At 41.1% G+C, this 25,810-nt stretch overlaps 1 protein-coding gene and 1 long non-coding RNA gene across 4 annotated transcripts; one reads left to right on the top strand and one right to left on the bottom strand.

Annotated features, from left to right (window-relative positions):
* Positions 1 to 28: 28 nt before the first annotated feature.
* Positions 29 to 23,953, bottom strand: LOC141762055 (uncharacterized). Of its 2 annotated transcripts, none has more exons than XR_012592710.1 (3): positions 23,814 to 23,952; positions 23,520 to 23,644; positions 29 to 94 (listed from the first exon to the last, which is right to left on the bottom strand). It is a non-coding gene; the product is annotated as an uncharacterized LOC141762055 (long non-coding RNA). The 2 variants fall into 2 exon arrangements; XR_012592711.1 differs by lacking the exon at positions 29 to 94 and adding an exon at positions 10,286 to 10,410 and having other exon boundaries at positions 23,814 to 23,953.
* Positions 2,134 to 11,259, top strand: LOC141762053 (NACHT, LRR and PYD domains-containing protein 3-like). 2 transcript variants are annotated; one of them, XM_074625874.1, is made up of 9 exons: positions 2,134 to 2,312; positions 3,845 to 3,937; positions 4,532 to 4,808; positions 6,202 to 6,309; positions 6,477 to 8,316; positions 8,401 to 8,574; positions 8,869 to 9,042; positions 9,163 to 9,209; positions 9,810 to 11,259. In XM_074625874.1, the coding sequence occupies exons 3-9, from the start codon at positions 4,541 to 4,543 to the stop codon at positions 10,385 to 10,387; spliced, it is 3,189 nt and encodes a 1,062-aa protein (XP_074481975.1). In that variant the 5' UTR covers positions 2,134 to 2,312; positions 3,845 to 3,937; positions 4,532 to 4,540; the 3' UTR covers positions 10,388 to 11,259. The 2 variants fall into 2 exon arrangements, with proteins under 2 accessions (XP_074481975.1, XP_074481976.1); XM_074625875.1 differs by having other exon boundaries at positions 2,140 to 2,316.
* Positions 23,954 to 25,810: the final 1,857 nt, after the last annotated feature.

Below are 25,810 nucleotides of genomic sequence, written 5' to 3'. Positions count from 1 at the left end.
TTTTCCAGGTAGAGGCAGGTTTGGGTTGGAGAAGGACTTCACACTTGTTGAGTTGGCAAAGGAGAAGGATAAATTCACATTATGTTGAGCTGACCTTTGAAGACAAACAGGAAGAAGAAGAAAACAGAGACAGGTTGAGAGAAGGATAGACTGCCACATAAAGTTAATCTGTTTAGATAAGAGTCTTTGAGCTTTGGAGGAAACCTGAAATCCAAACCATATTTCCATAATCTGCCTTGAATCCTTACCAACAGGCCCTGACACACTCATTTCCATTCCCATCATGCACCTGGCCTCTGGCACATTACCATAATCCATCCAGCCTGTGCAGACTTTCAGCTGTAGTTTTGTAAGGATGCACGCTGCAATGATTTCACTAAATCTAACCCAAAACATGTAACCTATCATTAAAGATGCCTCCACACGTCCCTCAGCATGGCGAGAGCTGAGCTGGTGAAAAGCAGCAAACAGTGCTAACAGTGCAAACAACAGCAACAGTGCTGACAGAGCTAACAGTGTTTTTTTGTTTTTTTTGTTTCCTAATTACGTAACGCCATTCCATAATATTCCGACATCGGAAATATATATGTGACAGTGAAATCGCTTGAAAAGTCTTACTTTTACTAGTAATCAAACTGTACTAACATTAATACTGAGATAATGCTGTAATAATTCATATTAATATAATGCCCACCTCTGCAGATACTACAGCAGTAAAGTTAACCACAAGAGTGACTCTGCCACGGCTGTCATGCTCCGTCAGTCAGACATCTCGACAGCTCTGTATTGTCAGTAGTCAGCAGCTCCTCACATTAATGTTGCATGAAGCCAAAGTCTGTTTTAAGCAGATTTACACAATCTCCCTCCTCTGATGGTGAGTGGCGTTTCTGCAGCTGCCAGCAGTTTCAGTCTGCTCGCATCTTTTTCTGCCCTCCGCTCTGTGTTGTCTACTGAAAACAGTCAAGTCTTCTGTTTTTCAAATGAGCTCCAAAATTGAGTCCAAGTTTGTTTTGTAAAGGGATGTCAGTAATTAATCTGTGTGGTGTAAACCTCTGTCATGTCTGTATAGAGAAGCATATTCATCGTCTTTGCTACTGGAGATGAATTAAAATACGGAGAATAACGCAACAACAATTGGTTACATGAAACTTACTGATCACATTGATGGTCCCCAGAGGACGAACCCACTAGCTCCTCTACTGACATGGCTCTATTTAGTTCAATCAATATGTTGCTTATCGATAGTCTTGTTTTCTGTTTATGTGCCTTCGTTTTCAAATATGTTTGTACGTTTGCTCAAGAACAACTTCGAGGTACTTGTAATTTACTTGAGTATTTCCATGTTATGCTACTTTATATTTATACTCCACCACATCTCAGAGGGAAATATTATACTTTGTACGACGTTTGTCTGACAGGTTTAGTTACTAATTATTACTAATACGTTAACATTATTAACAATATTACTAATATATTAACACTATTAACATTACAAATACATTAACATTATTACTAATACGTTAACATTATTAACAATATTACTAATACATTAACATTATTAACAATATTACTAATACATTAACACTATTAACATTACAAATACATTAAAATTATTAACATTATTAATAATACATTAACATTACTAACACTATTACTAATTTGTTAACATTATTACTAATATATTATCATTATTACTAATACATTAACATTATTAACATTATTAAATCTGGAACAATCAAATGTTTTTACATGAAAAATGACTTCAACCATCAAAATATTTGCCAATTAATCTTCTGTCAATGGATTAATCGACTTCAGCTGTACTTGTATAAACTGTTTGGGACTTTAATTTATAACAAAACATCATATTTGATATGTTCTTTATATGTTTTGTGTGCAAAACCCTTACTTTGTAAAGTAACTAAAGCTGTCAGATAAATGTAGTGAAGTAAAAAGTACAATATTTCCCTCTGAAAGGTAGCAAAGTAGAAGTATAAATTCGCATTTACTGTAATTTCCCACCAGGACATTGACGTCATGTTGTTGTCCTCTGACAGATTACTGGAAGTATTGTTAAAGTGACGAGGACTTTGACATGTCTCACAGCTTTATAGACGTACAGTAAAACCCTGCTGAGACTCTCATAGTTATCAGAGAAGTTAGAGGAAGAAGAAGAAGTTGTTTCTTGTACTGGACAGTAAATCAAGAATGTAACCTTCATTTTAAACAGATTGATTTGAGCAAATTCTTACTTTTGAATACTCTTTTGTCAGGACATACCTGCTGGGATGACATTCTTGGGAATAACTCAAGTAAGTGAATTCTTTCTTCTTTCTTTGAGTCTCTTAACATTGTCTGTTCATTATAATTCTTTTTTTTATGTATTTGTATCCGTCGTTGAACAAACTATTTTGGCACTTTGGCAACACTTTTCTGTGTTAGTTTGTGAGTGTTTACGTTAATTAATATCATCGCCACAGAAAATCCTGGTTTCTGATTGGCTGGTAGGTATTAAAAATGTATCGTGGCAACTGAAACCAACAGTTTATCCAACGTATGGGACTTTAAGTTACTTGGAAACCGTATATTTTTACTATAGTGGCCTCATGATGCTAACTAATTGCAACCAATGACCAAAATAAGATTATAAATAAAGAAACATCATGCTCATTTGCCCTTCTTATCAAATAAAAAGCTCAACAGAATGTAATGATAAACTGATAATAACCATAGCAACACACTGTTAATGGTTAACTGTCTAACAGGCTTTAACCCCTTAATCACCATAGGCCAAAAATACATATCATACATTTTCTTTTTAAAGTTGTTAAACTCGTCTTTTATGGCTGCACTTTTCCATCAAATGGAAATATTCTCGACATGTTGTGCATCATTTCCCCAAAATTCAGCCTAAATATTTGGTACATTTGGATGTAAAGTTAATAAATAATTATAGATATATATAGTATATAAAATGTTATAATGTGTGCAACAATGAACTGTTAAAATAACAAATTATAGCATTGCTAAACATTTTTAAACATTATTAATTATCATTTCGTTGTTTGTTAACAGTAAAATAATTACTAAGTTTAATTAACTATCAATTTGCCATTTATAAATGGTGGTTATTATAAAGTGTTACCAATGTAATTTGGGCAGCATTAAGTTTCTCCGAGAAATGTATAAAACTAAAAGTATTCAAATGTAATTTCCCGTAAACAAAAATGTACCAAAAGCATTGTTGAATGTTTTGCTGATGTGAAATGAGTTCAGATTGGAGCCATTTGAGGACAATGGTACCAATGTAGAGTATACTAACTATATCTCACAGTTTCTGGTGGATGTTTATTAACATTTTATATAGAAACAACTCAAACGTACCTCCAATCAACAGTGGAATCTGCGTATCAAACTGTAAGTAACCATAGCAACAACTTCATCACTGCCAGTAACGGACAATAATTAACTTGTGTTTTACAATATAATTACTGTAATTATTTCTGCAGTAGATCACTATCATTTTGAGTCACGTCATCAAACTGTAAAATGCTCAGGCCAGCTGATGAGTCTTTAATATAGTTAACGATTGATGGGTGTTATTTAGTTTTGACCACTGGTGACTGGTTGTATGATTGTGTTTAATGACATGTTTAATTATATGCCATCACTCTACAATATGTGGTAGCACATTTGTTACTTGTTCAAATCAAACTTTTTTATGTATTTCAGTATATTTTGTGTATTTAATGTTCATGTTTTACTTGGCAGCTAGACTACATTTTCCAGTTTTCCAATTACAATTTAGTTTAAGTTGTTGTTTTTTTGGCATTTTTCCCAAAAGGTTGAAGTTCCTGTTGGGATGAACTGGGAATACACCAGCACACCTAAACACACCTGGTGACTCACCAACTCCCACACAGCCCACATCACACAGGTAAACACTGGTGGCATCAGGGGATTTTAACAGTAAGGTTATTCCCTATTGACGTCAATTAATGACATAATTCCTGGCATACAGTCAGTCTACGTTTTAAATATTAATCAAACACTTATCAGCACCACAGGTGAGCCTTGTACCTTTAACCTCCTGCACAAAAGTCCACTACTCAGTTGGGTTTTTGATACTACAGGAAAATCACATCAGGAGGGGACATGTTGAATTAATATTTTCAAAAGTAATGTGATTTATATTGTACTATACTTTATATGATTATGACACATAAAGATATTGGGATTACATGTTAAGAAAAAAATCCAGTACACTTCTGTTAATCCTAAAATGGAAAATTCCGTAAATTTACAGTATATCCTCTGTACCTCGCCAAATAGCAGGTCCAACCTTTACATTCTGGATGGAAAACAGAGGCTAACGCTAGCATTTGTACGTTACCTATCGTTTTTTTTGGACCACCTGTGGCTAAAACTGAGGCTAACTCTACCTGACGTTTAGAGATTAATCTGTAATCAACCCATTGAGGAAATTGCATGAATGTCTTTGAGAGTTAATCAATTTGTCTGATCTTATCAGGGAGCAGACATGGTGACGGTTAAAGAGCTACTTTTGGAAACACTGGAAGATTTATCAAAAGACAATCTAAAATCTTTCCAGTTTTACCTGCCTGAAGTCCATGGCTTCTCCCCAATCCCAAAATGCTTGCTAGAGGACGCAGACAGGCAAGACACGGTGAATGTGATGGTGCAGAAGTACAACCAACAGGCTGTCGAAGTGGCCATGAAGATATTAGGGAAGATAGGCAGGAATGATCTGGTGCAGGATTTGTCAAAGAGAACCTCAGAACTAAAAGGTAAGCTACGGAAAGACAGTTAATTCAATAAAAGTTAACATACACCAGACCGGCTATACGTAATCCAGAGTAGGCTCTCATGACCACGCTCCCTTTTGGGGGAAACCAATGAGAAGATGTTGAAACATGCCTCCAAACTTCTACTTTAAACAAACCGCTAATAGTAACAACGCTATGCCGAAGAGTTGCCGTGAAGTTGGTTGCATCAACAATAAATCCCAAAACTTCGATCTTCGATCTGTTCCCCTGCCATGTCCTAAAAAAGATCTAATTGAGGGGCTTTATGGCTCCAAGCTATAGACCAAACCAGCATGGCGTCATCGCTGAGGTTGCGCTACCTTTTGAAGGAAAGAAACTCGCCGTCACAAGAGAGAAAATGATGAAAAGCTGTTGTGTATCGGGTTAACCGAGGCTTTCACACTGACATCTGAGGCATATTCGATACGTGAATATTCGCTGTCAGATTGGTAAACCTGGTGACAGTGACTAGCATGGCTATTTAACGTTAGCTTGAGTGGGAGGCTGCTGCAGTAATACAGTCATACATTAACGTTATAGCAGCATCAGACTGTCGTCTCCAACTAAATCTTGTGGTACGTGTCCACACAGGCGTTTTTTATAGTGAGGGATCGCCTCGTTTCCCAGCATTGGACGCTTGATGGGCTGCCACTAGACAGAAGGCACCTGATTGGACGAACGCTTTCCCTCGTGGGCTGCTGCTCCCAGCTTTCAAACCAGAACCAACATGGCGGCTTGTTTGGAAACTTTCTTCCCTTATTTCACGAAAAAAGTTCACCAAAACGTGTTTCTGAAAACATTTAATGAGAGAAATAAGCCATGCAGTTGCTGAATCTGTCTTTATTTTGGATCGCCAAGGCTTATTTTAAAAGTTTCTTGGGAGTTTCCAGAGGCGGCGAGTCGCGACAGACACCTGTGATTTACATAAAGTAGCCTAGACCTCAACTTTATGCAAATGAGGAGCGGGCGACGTGACGGTCCGTCTCTCGAATCGTGCCGCGACGCTACCAGAATTCATTGCACAGCTGCTTACATAGACAATGAATGGGAAGCGTGGAAAGGACTGGAGGCTGTGCACACGTACCTTCAGCCTGTAAATCAAACAGTTGGCTATTAACACGTCGGTTGTTCACAGACAACATTTAGCCTAACGTGATTCAATCAAAGGTCGGGGAAAACTTGTTAAAATCTGTGCCCTAGGAAGCAACATGTTTTTTGGAATAAATCTATTGTCCCCAAGAGGAAATCTTGCTTGGACAATAGTGCTGCACACAGTTGCAACCAGCTTAAAACAATACAAGATAGTACATTGGTACACCAAAGATGCAATTTACATACAAATCATCTCTTCTATGACCCATGCGTCCATGTTTAGGGGATGTCAGTGATATTTTGGAGACTCCAGAGGACACAGGAGCTTCCACCATTCCACCACAGGCTTCTCTTCTTCCTCACCCTCCCAGCGACAGCAGTCAACCGAAAGGTAAAGCTCAACAGAGGACTCCTTTTAGAAATGTTTCTGGATCGTTCTTCTTGTTTAGTTTTGGGTGCTATAGATTTTTGGTAGAACTTAAGAGTTTCTGTGGTGACGGTTCCAAGACTTGACATAAAGTCCAGACCCCCCCATTTATTCCCCCTTTTTTTCCACAGAACAGATCGAAATGTACCAACGCAAACTCCAAGATTACCTCCAGAGTGAGGTTATGTGTGTTCAAGAGGGCATGACAGAGACGAAGGACAAGCAGCGTCTGGATAGCATCTACACAGAGCTGTACATCACAGCCGGGGGGGATATACACATCAATAAACAGCATGAGATCCGGCAGCTCGAAATACAAGGGAGGGTTGCAGAGACAGAGATTACAATCGAACCAAGTAACATATTCAAAAGCGCTACCGGAAACCACAAACCCATAAGAACGGTGCTGACGACTGGAATTGCAGGAATCGGCAAAACAGTCCTTGTTCAAAAGTTTTTGTTGGACTGGACCGAGGGAAGAACGAATCAAGATGTGCACCTCATATTTCCCTTCACTTTCCGAAAACTGAATTTACTGAAGGGAGAAAGGTTTCTTTTGGCAGAGCTAATCCACACGTGTATCCGGGAAACCAAACACATCACGAAGAAGGAACTTAATGACATCTTCACAAAACTGCAAGCATCAGCACACAGTGATTTTAACAAGAGTGAAATTAAACTTCTGTTTGTGTTTGATGGACTGGATGAAAGCCGCCTTCGGCTGGACTTTACTCGCGGTGAACGGCTGCCAGCTGACTTCGATGTGATGCAGTCAGCCTCAGTGGATGTGCTGCTGACAGCACTCATCGAGGGCAGCCTGCTTCCCGCTGCTCGAGTCTGGATAACCACACGACCTGCAGCCGCCGACCAGATCCCTCGAGAATTTGTCCACAGCATGACAGAGGTGAGAGGATTCACTGATCCACAGAAGGTGAAGTACTTTGAGAAGAGATTCCCAGATGTAAAGCAAGCCAGCAGAATCATCTCCCACATCAAGTCATCACGAAGCCTCTTCATCATGTGCCACATCCCAGTCTTCTGCTGGATCACTGCCACAGTTCTAAAGGATGTCTTGAAGACCAGAACAAGGGACCTGCCCAAAACCCTGACTGAGATGTACACAGAGTTCCTGGTGTTTCAGATCGCCCAGACAGAAGACAAATGTGGCACAAAAAAGAGCATTAAGTACATCCAGTTATTGGCAAAACTAGCTTTTCGCCAGCTGCAGAAAGACAACCTGATCTTCTACGAGAAAGACCTGAAAGACAGTGGTATTAAAATCTCTAAACTCGCAAAATACTCTGGCGTTTTCACAGAGGTCTTTAAAGAGGAGCGTCGGTGGAGGAGGGACGACGACAAGGGCAGAATGTTCAGCTTTGTCCACCTGAGCCTTCAGGAGTATCTGGCTGCCCTTTACGTGGTCATGTCACTCATTAACGACAACAAGAACGTCCTGTCAGAGCCAGAGATAACACTGGAGAGTCTGTGGATGCTTTGCAAGAGAATATCCATGACAGAAGTCCACGAGATTGCAATTGACCAAGCCTTACAGAGTTCAAATGGGCACCTGGACTTGTTCCTACGCTTCCTCCTGGGCCTCTCCCTGCAGACCAATCAGGATCTCCTTCAGCGCCTGTTGAAGATGACAAAAGGCTTCTCTCAGTCCAACCACAGAACAATCCAGTCCATCAAGGAGAGGATCAGGGAGAATACCTCTCCAGAGAGGAGCATCAATCTGTTCTTCTGTCTGAATGAGCTGAGAGATGACTCTCTACAAGGGGAGATCCAACAGGCCATGACTTCAGGAAGGCTTTCCACAGAAAATCTCTCTCCTGCTCAATGGGCAGCTCTGGTCTTCATCTTACTGTCATCAGAAGAAGCGGTGGAGGTGTTTGACCTGAAGAAATACTCTGCTTCAGAGGAGGGTCTACGGAGGCTGCTGCCAGTGGTCAAGGCCTCCAACAAATCGCTGTATGTGCACAGAAAACTACTTTTAATTGTATCAAAAATGGGTTTATCTGTTAATTTTTTTTTGACTGACTAATTATTTCTCAGGCTGAGTGGCTGTAAATTGTCAGTGAACAGCTGTGATGCTCTGGCCTCCGTCCTCATGTCTCAATCTTCTAAACTGAGAGAGCTGGACCTGAGTGACAATGACCTTGAAGATTCAGGGGTGAAGCTTCTCTGTGAAGGACTGCAGAGTCCACATTGCACCCTGCACACTCTCAGGTAAAGGCAGGGCCACACTAACAGATTTTTAAAATCTTAACAGATGTTGAAAATTTGAGAAACCCCACACATAACGACATTTTATGTTAAATTTAACAGTTTTGTTCCTATAGTGTGTGGAGAACAACAATTTGGCCAAAACAGCACACCACATGTTAACAGATTCATTCAGGAACAACAAGAAAATCTTGCAAAATCTCTCACGATCAAACGTGACTTAAGTGTAAACATACATGGCGGATGACAGTTAGGAAGAATTACTGATGTTGACTATATATATGTGTTTGTTTCTAGACTGTCAGGCTGTATGATCACAAAGGACGGCTGTGATTTTCTGGCCTCAGCTCTGAAGTCCAACCCATCCCATCTGAAAGAGCTGGACCTGAGCTACAATCATCCAGGAGACTCTGGAGTGATGCTGCTGTCTGCTGGACTGAAGAATCCAAACTGGGGACTGAAGACTCTAAAGTATGAACTGAGAACAAACAATTTCCCAGTCACACTTATAAAGAGTGTTGGATCTTGTTAAATAGGATTATGGGTGATGGTGCATGGAAAATAATACCATGTTGAACTTCCTTCCTCTAGCCTCGAAAATGGTGGAGCACAAAGATTGAAGCCTGGTCTGAGGAAATGTAAGTTTACAGTCAATCTGAGTACAAGAACAGAACGCCACACAATCACTTATTTTACATTTCATATTCAAAATATACTGTGAACACTTATGAGAAAAGGGTTGGAAGCTCATCAACAAATTCATTCGAAGCTACAAAGAATCTGGGACGGACGTGAGGTAACAGTGACCTTTGACCACTTAAATCTAATCAGTTCATCTTTGAGTCCAAGTGGACGTTTGTCCCAAATTTGAAGAAATTCCCTCAAGACGTTCCTGAGATATCAAGAGAAAGGGACAGACATAAGGTCACAGTGACCTTTGACCACTAAAGTCCCTGGAAGTGTATGATTCAACTTTTTCCCATGGTCTAGGGTTAAAAAAGTTAACAAAAATCGCAATAAATCGTAATATCGAATCGTAATACTTAAAAATCACAATACATATCAAATTGGCACCCAAGTATTGTGATAGTATTGAATCAGGAGATATAGGTGTATCGTCCCAGCACTATTTAACACTAAGCAAGAAGGTAAATAAGCACATTTCCCAAACTGTTGAACTATTGCTTTAAATATCAGGTGTGTTAAATGATAAACTGCTGTTTTGTTTTGTCCATCAGATGTCTGTGAACTCACACTGGATCAAAAAACAGCCCACAGAAACATCCAACTGTCCGACAACTCCACGAAGGCGACAGCCGTGAGAGAGAAGCAGCCGTATCGCCACCACCCAGAGAGATTCGACTGCTGGCTTCAGGTGCTGTGTGGCACTGGTCTGGCTGGTCGCTGTTACTGGGAGGTGGAGTGGGAAGGCCGGGTTTATATAGCGGTGACATATGGAGGAATCAGACGGAAAGGAGAGGGAGCTGACGGCTGTTTGGGAGCGAACGATCACTCCTGGATGCTGCTCTGTGACGAAGATGGTAGTTACACTGTCCGGCATGAAGACAGAAATACATCCATTCGTCTCCCTTCATCTACGGCGACAAACAGAGTCGCAGTGTTTCTGGACTGTCCTGCTGGCATTCTGACCTTCTACAAAGTGGACTCTCAAACCATGATCCACCTCCACACCTTCAAAACCACATTCACTGAGCCTTTATACCCTGCGTTTGGGTTTGGGTTTGGGAACGGATGCTTCGGTTCCTCAGTGTCCTTATGTGAGGTAGAAGACAGCATCTCCTCGTCCAGGTGTTGAGTGAAGAAAGTCGCTCGTTCACCCTGTACGGGATCACAAACTACGACGGAGTATTAGGGCCACATTGAGGAAAAAATAAATAAATCTGAGATTTAAGTAATAGGTTTACAATAAAAAAAGCTGTAATATTATGAGAATAACATTGTGAATCTGACGTAGACTTTTCTTAGGACCTTTCTCAAGAACAAACTTAGGAAAACATTGGTGATTGAGGCCCAATGAGTTTTCATGCACTTACAGAAACTGATTATGTAAATGAGAGACCTGGTTTTCTTTGTCATGTTCGGGTACAAGGGAAAACTGTGAGAACCGGACCAAAATGAGTAGCCTGATTTCTATGGGCAAGAGCTTTTATGTGTCCAATGACAAAATAGTGTAGGATATTTGCATATTAACAATGTATTCGTTAAAAGATGTATGAAATACTGATGTCAACAAATCCATTCAGTGATGAAGACCGCGTGATACGGTTAAAAACTCCAGATGAAGCTTGTAAGTGGACATTGAGTTGGTATCGTTATGGATGAAATCAAAGCAGCTACCGAGCTTGCACGTTAACAGATCCATCTCCATGACAACTGAACGAACCCTATCTGATGATGAAGACCAAGGGATGCGATTTAAAGCTCCAGAAAAAGGTAGTCCAGGACCTGTATGTGGACCTTGAGTTGGAGTTGTTTTTGTTTTTTTAACTATATAAAGCTTTTGGGACATTTCCCTAAAAATGTTTGTAGAAAATGTCATTGTAATTTCAGCCACAAAATGAAACATGATTTTGATGGCTGTGGGGCAATTCATCAAGGTCTTTATTTTTTGTTGTACTTAAAAAATACAATCTCGCAAAATTATAGTAAATAAATATGTACAGCCCAGCTTGTGGCTTTTGTGACTAAATGTGTTGAATAATCAGGTGACGCACTGCTTCTTCTTCCATACGGAGTCATCCTATGGACCAAAGAGATGACAATTTTGAAACTCAGCACCTCTTTTTGGGAGGTTAAAGGCAAATTGGGCGATTTTGAGAAACTAGCAAGAGTACAGTAATTTAAAAAAAGCTATCCAGCCAAAAAAAAACAGCTCAGTGTTGCCAACTCTTTTCCAATGAAAGTAGCTAGAAGCACTAGCTCCAAAAGTCCCTAAATCTAGAGAGAAAGTTGCCAAGTCGGCAGCACTGACAGTCAGACGCTTCAGGCCTGCCTCCAAAGACACTTCCCCAAAATTATCATTACAATCATTAACATATCATAGTGAACATAAAGAACCAACATGGCTGTAGTCACCGTGACGTCACCCATTGGTTTGTGGACTACAGTTTTGAAGCCTTGAGTTTGGCATTTTGGTCGTCACCATCTTGTTTTTTTTTCATCACCATCTTTGTTTTTTGGCCGTCATTATCTTGGTTTTGGGCTGTCACAATGTTGTTTTTTTGCAACCAGAAGTGACATGAGAAGGTGGAGCTAAGTACAACCAAACGCTGAATAAGACAATCTTTAGGCAACCAAAAATGTTACAATTAACTTTGATGAAGTGAAAACACACTGTGAAAGGGTTAAAGTTGTAAGACGAAAACACGGACAACTCCCAGACCGGACAACACCGTGGAAGCGACCTGTCAATCACAAGGTAGCCCCGCCCTAAAGCAGCCCCTGCTTTATGGTCTATCTGACTCTTAAAATGGGACCATAATTTACTAAATAAACATCATGCTGTATTGAAGAAGACTTGAAACTAGTGATTGAGACCATAAACTCATGTTTACAATGTTTACTGAGGTAATAAATCAAGAGAGAAGTAGGCTCATTTTCTCAGAGACTTCTATACAATCAGACTTCTTTTAGCAACCAGAGGAGTCGCCCCCTGCTGGCTGTTAGAAAGAATGAAGGTTTAAGACACACTTCAGCATTGGCTTCACTTCTCAGAACTGGAGGTTGCCGCCTGGTTAAGCCCTAAAAGGAGGGATGAGGAGGGGGTCGTCTATAATACTGGTTCTGGAGACCTGGTTAATACAGCTCGATTTCAGCTGAGAAGCCTGATTATTTGTCCGTGTAAACCTTTAACCGGCTTTATTAAGTGTGTGAAAGCCTCGTGCACACTTTGCTGCTGAATCCCCAGCGTCTACACACACACACACACACACACAGTCTGTAATCCAAACTACAGAGAGCTACTGGTGTGTGTGTTTGTGTGTGTTAAGAGTGTGTGTTTGTGTGTGTTAGTGTGTGTGCTCCAGGGCAAATAGCGTCTGATTTGTACTGTGACTCTGCAGCCTTCAATTCTATTTTCTCTCAATGTCACAGACTGAGAGTGTGTGTGTGTGTGTGCGTGCGTGTGTGTGTTCAGGGTTTCATGTTGTCAGGTTATAATCCTGTCAGGCTCAGAAACCTGAACTGACATGAACAAGAGAGAGAGGAATGAATGACAGACTCTCTCTCTGGGGGTAACCATGGAAACAGACGTGTCTCTGTTACCACGGCTGCAGGTTGGAAACCGACTGCCTCTGTGCCCCCGAGCAAAGGGGTAACTACACAGCATTTAAAATGACGGAAGAAGAAGAAGAAGAAGAAGAAGAAGAAGAAGAAATGCATGAATGCTTTAAAACTGCAAAAAATATCAAACTAAACACTCAAACAGTCTAGAGACCATCTTGTGACGGGATCACACCAGCCGCAATGCCAAATCGAGCCTGGGGCGCCAATTCAAAACCCCCTACTTCTGGCGCCCTTGCTCGGACCATACCTATCTTCGAACTCGGACTTCATTTTGATGTCAACTGCCAGCGCTCAAAGTCAGCTGGTACTCCTCTCTTTACTCTCTCCATATCAGGTTCTCAGGGCAATTCATAATGCAGCGCCAGTGTTTTTGAGTGGCGTCTCATAAAGCCGCATGAACCAACACAGTCTCACGGCATCTATCTATGTAATGTTTGTAGACGTTTTAACAATTTCTTTAAGGTTTACAAATAATATCTTAATCATTATCAAATACATTTACTGGTATAATGTGTGCTACTATAAACTGTTAAAATAACAAATTATAGTATTACTTATAATTAGTAAAGATTATTAATTCTCATTTAGACGTTTGTGATTAGTAAAATAACTATCTATTTACCATCTATAAATTATTTGATATTATAAAGTGTTACAGAGACATCAAACTACGGGCTAAAACTGACATAAATGACAAACGAAAGAATCTAAAGCAGACATAATATCAAACTAAAGACACTAAAACTGACATAAATTAGCTTTTAGTAGACTGTAGTAAGGAATCAAGATGTAAAAACTGGACCCTAAAACTGACACATCAAACTAGAGACAATAAAACCCAAAGACATATCAAATGAAATGGAGGAAGAATATGAACAAAGAGCTAAAGGAAGACAATGCAACCAGAAGTGATCTGAATGATGGACGCTCTCCCTCCTCTCTCGGTCTCTAATGAGTAGTTTCAGTCTTGTGTTGTAATAAAAGGTTTGTGAGACAGAATATGCAACCTCCTATTCTGCTGCTGTCACACTGCAGTCGGCCTCGGTGTGTGTGTGTGTGTATATACGTGTGTGTATATATATATATATACGTGTGTGTGTGTGACAGATATTACCATATCAATGGTTCCCTCATGATAGCTTCCTCCCACTTCTTCTACCCCTTTTCTGTTGGGACGTAATTGTGGCTGATTATCAGAGGAGCACTGTTATCAACACACACACGCACACGCACACACGCACACGCACACACACACACACACACACACACACACACACACTAACACACACAGGAGAGAATCAGAGCAGGAAAATATTGAAGCAGCAGAGAAACTCGTCTGTCGAGGAGAGAACAAAATAAACCGGTTCAATGAACAGAGAAATCTGAAAAAAAAGGAGAAAGAAGGTACAAAATGAAGAGAGAGAGCGAGAGAGAGCGAGAGAGAGAGAGAGAGAGAGAGAGAGAAACTGGTTTAAACCTGGAATAACATCTTCTTTAGCCAGTAGGGGGCAGCAGGTGAACATAAAGCTGGTGCACACCTGAGAATTTTCAATCTTAACTGATTTAAAAAATGTGACATGAGGACAATTTTTAATACTTTAATTATAAGAACCCAAACACCAGACGATTTAGTCAACACCATAGACTCTATATTAGAAGTGGACGTAATCACCGGGACGTCACCCATTGGTTTGTGGGTTTTGAAGCCTTGAGTCCGTCAATTTTAGCTGTTGCCATCTTGATTTTTGGTAGCTGCTATCTTGGTTTTTTGGTCACTACCATCTTTGTTTTTGGTCATTGCCATCTTGGCTTTTGGTCGTTACAATCTTTGTTTTTGGTCGTCGCCATCTTGGCTTTTGGTCGTTACCATCTTGGTTTTTGGCCATCGCAATCTTGGTATCAATCAATTAATCGACTAATCGTTTCAGCTGTACTTTTAAATTTTTTGACATATTTATGGGCAAAAACCTTAGTCTGTAAACTAACTAAAGATGTCAGATACAGTAGTGAAGTAAAAAATACAATATTTCCCTCTGAGATGTGGTGGAGCTCAAGTTTAAATTGGCATGAAAAGAAAAGAGTCAAGTAAATTACAAATACCTAATATTTGTAGTTAAGTACCATTCTTGAGTAAATATACTCTGTTACATTCCACCACTGGAGGAAACAGACAATCAAACCAAACAAAAACCCTTTTCAAAATCATCCACTATTTTTTAGAAAAAATAACTTTATTTTTATTTTTTACTCCCTTATTCTGTAATGAACCAGCCGACACTGACGATCTGGTGTTGTTACTACGATACTCTTCAGGCTGAAACATGAACACAGTGTAACTGCTGTCACATTATGCTGAGTGTGTTTATCAGTTTGTAACGAATCATCAATATTCATATGTGCTGTTGTGGAAAACAGTAGCTGAATAGGGATTAATTTGGTTGAGTAGCAACAGATGAACCCTTCAAGGTCCTATTAATAATTCTACTTGGATTCTACAAGCCACTAATTGGTTTGTTTAACGTCTCTGTCAGCGCACAGTTTCACAGAACGTGTTGTCACAGGGTGTTAAAATGCACACCTCTCCTTTAAATATACATATTTATATTTATCACAAATATTATATATATAATGTTATAATATTTTACCACTTTGAAAGTCTTGTAGTGTGAACTTGGCTCTAGTAAGATTTAAGAAAAAACATAATGGTTTGGCTTAAAATAAGTATGTCTGTAACGTAAGCTACTGACGTAACGTCATGTGACTCAGTGGCGTAGTATCATCAGTAAAAATCACTCAACATTTGGTTTCACACGGGACACCAATGCCGGTCACCTGACTAATGTCCTGAGTTTGTTTGACCCATCCACCACCCCTCCCATCCAGACCAGGCTTCTCACTGCTACTAGGCGATGGAGAGGGGGGATGGCAGGTTAACAAGGGGGATATCCCCCCTCATCACCCCTCAAATCGCCTACTGATTCAAAGTACGAAATAACAATAATTGAGTGTATTTGTATGTATAGCACGTTTTAGAGGTGCTTTAGACAACTGAACAGTTTAGTGAGAGTACCTCAAGTTTAGGAACTTTGACTGTGTTTAACATCTGACATGATAACACTATATAAATGAGTGAAAATCACACCGCATAATATATCCCCTTAAATTAAATTAGGTTTTTTTTTCAGTGCCTCACATGTTCACACACTAAATTTAGATACATGGCTGTTAAAGGAGATTCACTCTCTCTCACCTCGCCTTTACTGTAAATATATGTAGTGTGAATACGTGTGTGTGTGTGGCTGCAGTGTTTAATTGAATATAATTATCTCCTGCAGGAATTCACCACTTCTGTCGCAGAAAATTCATAACTTGGCAGAAAATCTCAGAGCAGCAACCGACAAATCACACAGCCGCTGGACACAAATCAGCACTTTTTTTGCACAAATGAGGCTCGTTACAAAGACGGACAGGTGACACAAACACGGACTCTCCTCCCAATTAAAGTCTAATCATGTCGGCAAGAGGATAAAGTTTTCTGCTTCATTAGCTGGTCGTCCTGTTTGTCCAGTAGTTAAATATCAATCAGCCCCACCCCTCTTGTAATCATGCCAATGGTCCAGCAGGAGGTCGTTAGCGGTGTTAACACCAGTCTAATTAAGGAGGTCACGCTGTAACGAGGAGCTGCGAATAATCCATCCATCAAGCTTTTAATTTCTCTCAGCCTATCAGATTCTCCCGCTGACTCGGTCTCTCTTCACATTAGAATGTCGCCACCAATCACAGGGCAGATCTATCACTGTAATGAACACTGATGGGTGTGTGAGTGGGTGGGTGGGTGTCATTTCATGGATGTGATTGGTCGCTTTTCTTTCATACTTCCACTGCAGGTTCAGTTCATGTGTCACACTTAAAACTGCCCAAACACACACACACACAAACGTGTATTGCTAGCAAACTGAGGTCCGCAAAACTTCCGGTGTTTTCAAACACCAAACTCAATGTAGAAAATTAATTTTTTAAGATTTTAATCCTCTCCGTTTAGCCCGGAGTTCCTCTTGGCTTTGACCAGTCTCAACGTTTACTCATACAACGGTTCTTATGATGTCTTACCAAAAGTTAGTCCTAATTTTTCGTACGTTCTCCAGCAACATGTGTCAATTTCCGCTCGTTACATGCATACAGTCTTTTCAAAATGAACTTCACAGCAAACAACTAGGTTAGGTTTAGGCAACAAAACTACTTGGTTAGGTTTAGGGAAATATTGCGGGTTGGTTAACACCGGAAGTGCCGTAACTTAAGTACGGAAGTTACGTGACAAAAACTACTTAGTTGAGGGTTAGGAAAAGATTGTGGTTTGGATTCAAATAAATCCGGAAGTGCCGTAACTTCGAAAAATAAATCAACGTGGACTTGTTGTTTCACACAGGACACGATCAGCGGTCTGCTGGGTTAAAGTCTACTGTTTTTTGACCCACCCATCCACCCCAAACTCCTCCTTATGCGGCATTCGTCGCTCTTTATACTTCCTGGTTCACAATTGCGTGGATTACATACAAATTTATATACATGGGGATATATATATCTGGGAACACCCAGGCCAGACTAGATAGATAATCTCTCCAGCGTGTTCTGGGTCTACCCTGGGACCTCTTACCAGTTGGACGTGCCCGGAAAAACCTCCAAAGGGAGGCGTCCGGGAGGCATCCTGATCAGATGTTGAACCAATTCAGCTGTCCCCTTTAGAGGCAAAGGAGCAGCGGCTCTACACCGAGCTATAAATCATATATGATTTGACGCCATATAAAATAAATTAGACAAATGCACAATTGCCCCTGTAGTCATACAGTTTTGGAGTGTCGCCTTATCTTCTTCTCGCTCCAATTTTGCTCCGGTACCTACTGCCCATACAATGAGCCAGACTCAGAATGTCGTTGAGTATTGTATTGTATATCAAACCCTCCACTTACGTGCCCTGATTGCCACCACTAAATATTATAGACCGTCTCCAAAACAGAAGAATAAAACAAACTGTGAAAGTGCGGATAAATCCTTTAAACTTTAAATACACACAGACACGCACACACACACACACGTGTGCGAGGCTGTGGAGAGGAAACATCATTTATTCAATATTCCATTACCTTCTCATTGGAGGCGAGAGACTCATTTATTCTCATCAGGAGAGCGAGAGGGAAACAGGATATTGTGTATTAACTCCATCAGTGTAATGATGTGGAGCTTTTATATAAAGTTTATAATGAAACGACTGCATGTGTGTGTGTGTGTGTGTGTGTGTGTGTGTATGTGTGTGTGTGTGTGTGTGTGTGTGTGTGTCGTCCACCGGCGAAGACGGCGACGGCGGAGTCTGTCTGACGAACACGTTTGTTGATCTCCCAGCAGCCACTGGGGGACGCTGTACGTTTGTCCATCAACACAAACAACTGATTTTTATTCCTCAGCTCAGACAGAAGTGTTTCCTTCCTCCTGCCCTAGCTCCTTGTCTGCTTTCCTTTCCTTCTCCACCTTCTGCCGTTCTGACTTCCTTCTTTTCCTCCTCCTTTCTTTCTCTGTCTCCTTGTTTCCTTATATTTCCTTTCTTACACATCTACTTCCAGCTTCCTCCTTTCCTTCCCTATGTCCTCCTTTCCTGTCCTTCCTCCCCTCCTCCTTGTGTCCTGTTTCCTAGTTTCTTCCCCTACTTTGTTATTTCCTTTTGCATCTCCTCCTTTCCTTAGTTTCCTCCTTACCTGCCTCCTTCTTTCCTTCCTTTCCTACAAATTCATTCCCTAATTTTATTCTCATACTTCCTTATTTCCTTTTGAATCTCCTCCTTTTCGTCTTTCCTCATCTACCTCCTTGTTTCCTTTCCTACTTATGAATTTCCTTCTGTCCATCCAGCTGATCCTTTCTCGTTTTCTTCTCTATCTCCACCTAAACTTATTACTCATACCTGACCTTTCCCTTCATTTTTTCTTATCTTTCTCCTTAATCCCTCATTTAAGTTCCTACTTCCTCATTTACGTTTGTATTTCCCGCTTCTCTCCTTTCCTTCCTTTTCCTCCTTCTTTATTCTCTCCGATATCCTACGTCCATCCCAACCTACCTCTTCATTATTTTCCATACTTTCTCATTTTATTACACATCACCTCCTCGCCATCTTTCATTTCCCACCTCTTCGTTTCCGTCCATATCTCATAATTTCCTTCTTTAACTTCTCCTGTCTTCTTCCATACTTCAACCTTTCCTCCTTTCCATACCGACCTCCTTCACTTCTCGCTTCCTTTTTCACCTCCTTGTTTCTCCTTTCCTTCATTATTTTTTTCTGATTTCCTAATTCCTTTCCTTCCCTGCCTCCGGGAACAGACTCTCCTCCTCCTCCTCCTCTTCCTCCTCACTTTCTGTCTAGATTAACAATCTGACTTCCAGCTGATAAATGGATGGGTCTGCACAGATGGGTGGCCTAGTTTCAGCCTCTCTCCTCCTTCTATCGATCCCTCCGTCCCTCTATCAATAACCCATCATGCATCCGTCAGTCGGTGTAAAACAGAATGAGCAGGAGGAGGAGGAGGAGGAAGAGGAGGACGGACAGTCAGTAAAGTACTCTGAAGCTCTGCTGTCGGTTTTCTTACATACTTTAAAGATGGAAAAAACTGAATTGTCTCAAATTGGGATGAATTTTGCAGTCGCAGGTGATATTTAAGTGCTGAATGAATGAATCCTTGCGCTCCTCACCGCTTCACCAACTTTTTGACGTGATGAAATTGCGTTACTCAAAGAGTTGGGATGACACGGCTGGAAAACTAATGATATTCAGAATCTAACTTTTCTATTTCAGGGTCTGAATCAGGTTTATATACCGCTGGAAGTCTGCTGCATCCCAATATACAGTCCGTTCTCATTCCTAGGGCGTTAAATACCGAGGCCGACGAAGTTCGGTGCCGCTGAACATGGCACCTTTTAGCGCCGGTATGAAACACACCGGGCGTTCCATTAACTATAATGTAAACCCATCTGTGGCAACGGTAAACGCTCATAGAAGGTGACGTAGTTTAAAGAGCGAAAAGACACACCAGGCGGGCGGGAGGGGAAGTGGATGGGTCCAACAAACAGGCAACAAACTACTGAACTCGAGGGCAAGAAGCATAACGCCAAGGGCAAGGGGAGTGAAGTAAATGGCAAGGGGCGTGACGCCATGGGAGAAGGGCATGACGCAAAGGGCAAGGGGCGTGATGCAAAGGGCAAGGGACGTGACGCTGAGGGCAAGGGGCGTGACGCAAAAGGGCAAGGGGCGTGAAGCAAAGGGCAAGGGGCGTGACGCCATGGGCAAGGGGCGTGACGTCAAGGGCAAGCGGCGTGACGCCTAGGGCAAGGGGCGTGATGCTGAGGGCAAGGGGCGTGAAGCAAAGGGCAAGGGGCGTGACGCCATGGGCAAGGGGCGTGACGCCTAGGGCAAGGGGCGTGACAGATGTATCCGAACTTTGGACCTTTATTTAGCCTCCTTCCCGACATGGTAGTATGACATGGTTGGTACCAATAGATTCCTTAGGTTTTCCAGTTTCATATGATATCTGTAACTTCACTCTGGACCCTTCATTAATGTAAATTAACATCGGTATTGAATTCAGTTTTAAATGATCATCAGGGGAAGTTGGATTGCAGCAGCTGGAGCGAGTAAGAAACCATTTTTATTTCTTCAGGTACTAGCAGTGTGTGTGTGTCTGTGTGTGTCAGCAGCACGTAATCGGCTCAGCACAGAGCTCACAGACCTGTCCTAGGGGATTGTGGGTATTTTCATGTGTCAATTCACATTAGGTTCAACATGAGCGAGTTCACCACAACCACACACACACAAACACACACTCACAAATACACACCCACACATGTGCACGTAACAATCCTCTTTTTCTTCAGTTCATAACACTCACACACACACACACACACACACACACACACACACACACACACACACACTCCTGTTTCTGTGTGTGCGTTTCTCTCTCCAGGTGTATTAATCATCCAGGTGTAGATTCAGCAGTCTGTCGGAAAGCTGAGAAACACACACACACACACACACACTCGACCATGTCCACGTCTCTCAGCGAGCTGTCAATCATCCAGAAGTCCTAACGACACACTGACCTCCCACACAGTAAACAATAGTGATTAATGATACACACATTAACACAACTACACCGCATACATACTAATGTGGTACATTTACAAACACTCTTCAACCAGTCTCGCAGCAGTTCGACGGCCAAAAACCAAGATGGCGATGACCAAAATCAAGATGGCGACGGCCATAACCAAGATGTCGACAGCCAAAAACCAAGATGGTAACGGCCAAAACCCAAGATGGTAACGGCCAAAACCCAAGATGGTAACGGCCAAAAACCAAGATGGTAACGGCCAAAACCCAAGATGGTAACCACCAAAAACCAAGATGGTGACAGCCAAAAACCAAGATGGCGACGGCCAAAAACCAAGATGGCAACGGCCAAAAACCAAGATGGCGACGGCCAAAAACCAAGATGGCCAGGACCAAAACCAAGGTGTCGATGGCCTAAAACCAAGATGGCAACGGCCAAAAACCAAGATGGTAACCACCAAAAACCAAGATGGTAACCACCAAAAACCAAGATGGCAACCACCAAAAACCAAGATGGCGATGGCCAAAAACCAAGATGGTGATGACCAAAACCAAGATGGCAACGACCAAAAACCAAGATGGCAACCACCAAAAACCAAGATGGCGACGGCCAAAAACCAAGATGGCCAGGACCAAAACCAAGGTGTCGATGGCCTAAAACCAAGATGGTAACCACCAAAAACCAAGATGGTAACCACCAAAAACCAAGATGGCAACCACCAAAAACCAAGATGGCGATGGCCAAAAACCAAGATGGTGATGACCAAAACCAAGATGGCAACGACCAAAACCAAGATGGCAGATTTTTGTATTTTGTATTTTTCATTTATGACACTATTTTGATACTTTTGTCAATTATTATAGTTTTATTTTGAAAAGACCTGTGCGTCACGTGTTGCTGGACATTTCGTAAGAAAAAGCGCGAAAAATACGTTGTTGAAAGTTGTACTGAGCGTCACGAAAAAAATGCTATTAAATAGGCGTTATCAGTCGCTATAAGCACCATAGATGTGGGTCAATAGGGGCCTACTACACCCACTAGTAGGTTTTTATAATCTATTCACATGGTAGAGGTATAAAAGAAGCTGACAGTCACCTCTAGCGACCGTAGTGATTCTGACAGGAGCAGGAATCAGGCTCTGTAGTATAGACAGTGTAAACCTTCAGGTTAAGGTTTGCAGAAGAGGCTAGGTAATACATTATGTCAATGTATGTGTGTATCCTTACTGTGTGTGTGTGTGTGTGTGTGTGTGTGTGTGTGTCTGTCTGTGTCAGACTGTCTGCTGGGTTTCTTCCAGCAGCAGGTGGTTTGACTACAAAAGGTCAAAGCTTCACATCCACAACACTGATGAACACACAGCTCACCGTGTGTGTGTTTGTGTGTGTGAGACAGACGGCCCTCACCTTTTGAATTTCCCATCAGCCCCTGCTGAAAAAGGCTCACACTGTGCAGAAGCAGCCACTTCTCCTGTGTATTTATACCCAGTCTAAAACCCATCGCTGGGTTATTTTGAACCACTGATACTTCACTGATAACGTTCCAGGAAGCATCAGTGCTGTTGCCACGGTTACCTGCAGTTTAATAAATAAATGGGTGTAGAATTATCCTTGATTATGATCAAGGTGCTTGATTGTAACTGGCTGAGCAGCGTTCGAAGCCGCTGTAACAAAGAACGTATATTTATAAGAAGTGAAAGTCAATTGGTCGTTCCAATGCAACGTCAGCGCCCAGCAGCAGAGCTACGCTTCCACCATTTTGGACTGAAAGCGACTACCGGACGCCAGTAAAACGTCCGCCTACAAAGTGCCGTACAAAAGTAAAACTAAATTATTTCTATTCTAAAGTTATATTCTACCAAAATGGCCTGTGTTGAACAATAAAATATTATAAATATAATAAGCGTTTTCAGTCCAAAATGGCGGCAGCGGCTGTTGTCAAAAAACAGAGTTTCGTCTCTTTGCTTCTGTAATCTTTGGTTGTAAAATACTCTATAAACACACAGCTGTGACCACATACTTTAGTATTACTGCGCCAAAATTAAGTGGTGGAAAGAGATGGACAGGATAGAGTAGGAAGATAGAGATAAAGAAAGGCAACACGCTGAAATTGCTGAGAGAAGCAGAGCTACAGTAAAGAGGGCAACCGCCAACTGAAGCCTGAATCATTTATCATCCGCCAAGACGCTGTCATTCAGTGAATCCACAAAAAAAACTCAAAGATGTCAGTGAAAGAAGCAAAGAGAGCGTACAGGGATTTATATTTCAGCTGCCGTCCAGTCCACCTTTTACCTCTGTCCAAAGTAGGGCTGTCCTCAACCAAAGAAATTCTTAGTCGACAAAACTGCATGAGTGTCAGTAGAATAAAGAAATTCTTCGACTAACACTCTAGTCTCTCCGTTGACTATCGTTCATATTTCTTCCAAAATAAGGTCCCAACCAATGTGCCAACTGTGCAGACATTAGCTGTAAGCTAGCAAAGGACGCACCAACTCACCAGAGACTGCAGCTCTTTCTCTTCTTTATCTCCGGCCTATCTCCTTTTTCCTCTCGTCTCTTATGAAGAAGACTCCTGAAGCACCCGGAGACGTCCAGTGGAATCAGTGTCGTCACTCGTTAAAACTAGGAAAACAACAGCAACCAAAGACATGAGTCAAGTGTTGTGCCTCAATGCAACATTAAGGTGCTTGAATTTTGCAATAGTTGAACATAGTTGAGCAGAAAATGCTCTTAAGCCCTCTGAGGTCTAAGACCACAGCAGCAACATGAACATTAAACATTGAATAAATACCAAAGCTGAGGACATCAGGAGGAGGGTGATGGTGGAGGAGCAGCAGCAGCAAACAGTATTGAGCTGCACTGTTCACCTGCATGAATGTGATTGGACGTTACTGGTCAGCTGACAGCTGTGAATGAGCCAGTGATTGGGAAGCAGGAATGAAACAGCTGATGCCAATTAGCTCTGATTACAATGCTCCATTTGTACTCCGCTGCATTTCAGAGGGAATTATTGCACTTTATTCGATTATATCATTGACAATAACCCAAGAAAATAATAAATAGTAATATAACTGTCTGAAAGGCTGTATTTTGCATAATTAGTAGTTTTACCTTTGACACATTTAATGTAATTTTACATTATTGTATTTCAGCCCTTTCGCATGAAAAGGAGTATAAACCAGGAGACCCGTGTTCGAGACACACGTGTTTTGACCGGTGTTTTGTTTTGTAAGTGACGTTAATATTGACGATTGTTTTTTTATTGACGTCACTGCGGATGGTTGCTTGGCGTACAAATGACACGCGAAAAGGCTAAAATGCGTACTTATGATACGCGCAATGTCCGTGTAACGTTGTGGTATTTATACGCCTTCCTTTGAGTATTTACTAGGGCTGACCCAAATGCTTCAAAAGCTTTGAAGATTCAACCTCCAAATCAGTATTCAAATACTTTGCTTTTTGCTTTTTAATATATATATATATATATATATATATATATATATAAGTATGTAATCATAAGTATGTAATAATAATGTATAAATCACAAAATAGCCCATGAAATAATTGAATAAATAATAATAATGAATAATACCCCAACAATATTAATATTCAACATGAATTATTATTAGTTATTGTTAGATGGATATCGCAATTTGTTATGTGTAGAAATGTGTACAGTCGTGCGGTAGCAGCTCTGTCCATAAGCTTCATATACCTTCAGATATCTTTCACCGAAGCTTCGAAGCACAATAAATGGTACTCGAGACAGCCCTAGTATTTATAGTACTTCTTCCACTGCTGCATCCCAAACATGTATTTTAGATCTCCCCTTGAAGGAAACGAGTAAAACATACAGCCTTGATTTCCTCTCATCGTGGAAACCCCCTGCAGATGTCTCTCATGCTCGTCTATTGATCTCACCGATTGATTCGTTAAGATGATTAATCATCAGCCGTTTGTTCTCGCAGATTCAGACTAAACCAGTCGAGCTCTCTGCAGTTAAACTGAGTCTGTTCCCTCAGAGAGAGAGAAAACTCAATACTCCTTTAACACGACGGCTTCAAATCCCCACAGCAACATTACAACCATGAAGAGCTAAAAACACATTCGATTAAAGAGAAGAGCTCCGGTGATATCACAGCGCAACAGATCCAGAGAGATGCATTCACATCTGACGGTGTTCACAGACAGTGAGTATAGATACTATTGATAAAAGTATAATCGAGTAGATAAATATAGATGTGTTAGAGTACCTTCTCTATTCTCTAAGATGGAATATTTGTGACTAAATATGCAGCAAATGAACATTTTAAAGTTAGATGAACAACAGTTATAGATTAAGTATAAAGTGAACAACACTGAGGGGCGAATTCACAAATGACTGCACGTCTTTTGCGGCTGCAAAACTTGCACAAAATGGACAGAAAAAATTGTGTATTTCTTAATAAAGCACCTGCAAAGAGTGAAATGCACCCCTTACTGCTATTTGCAAGTATTTAATTGAGGTAATATGCAGATAATTGGTGCAGAATTGCAAATGAGCAAATACAAATGAGCCTCATTGGAAAAACAGTCCAATTCCCAAAGATCAGCTCTGATTGCCGCTGTTACAGTGAAATCATTAACGTCTTTAGAGATTTGGTGAGAACCGAAGAGCATTCATAAGAGGTGTCCGCTCAAACTTGTTTATTCTGGGATGCAATGACAGTTGTGTCCTGAAAAATAAATGAATAAAGCTCCCCTCCATGTCATCGCAACACCTGACTGTTTGGTTCACAGTGTCGGTCT

This window comes from Sebastes fasciatus, chromosome 23 (assembly GCF_043250625.1).
Source record: "Sebastes fasciatus isolate fSebFas1 chromosome 23, fSebFas1.pri, whole genome shotgun sequence".
Lineage (NCBI taxonomy): Eukaryota > Metazoa > Chordata > Actinopteri > Perciformes > Sebastidae > Sebastes > Sebastes fasciatus.
The sequence above is the reverse complement of the archived record's forward strand: the minus strand, read 5'-3'. Positions and strand labels throughout refer to the sequence as shown.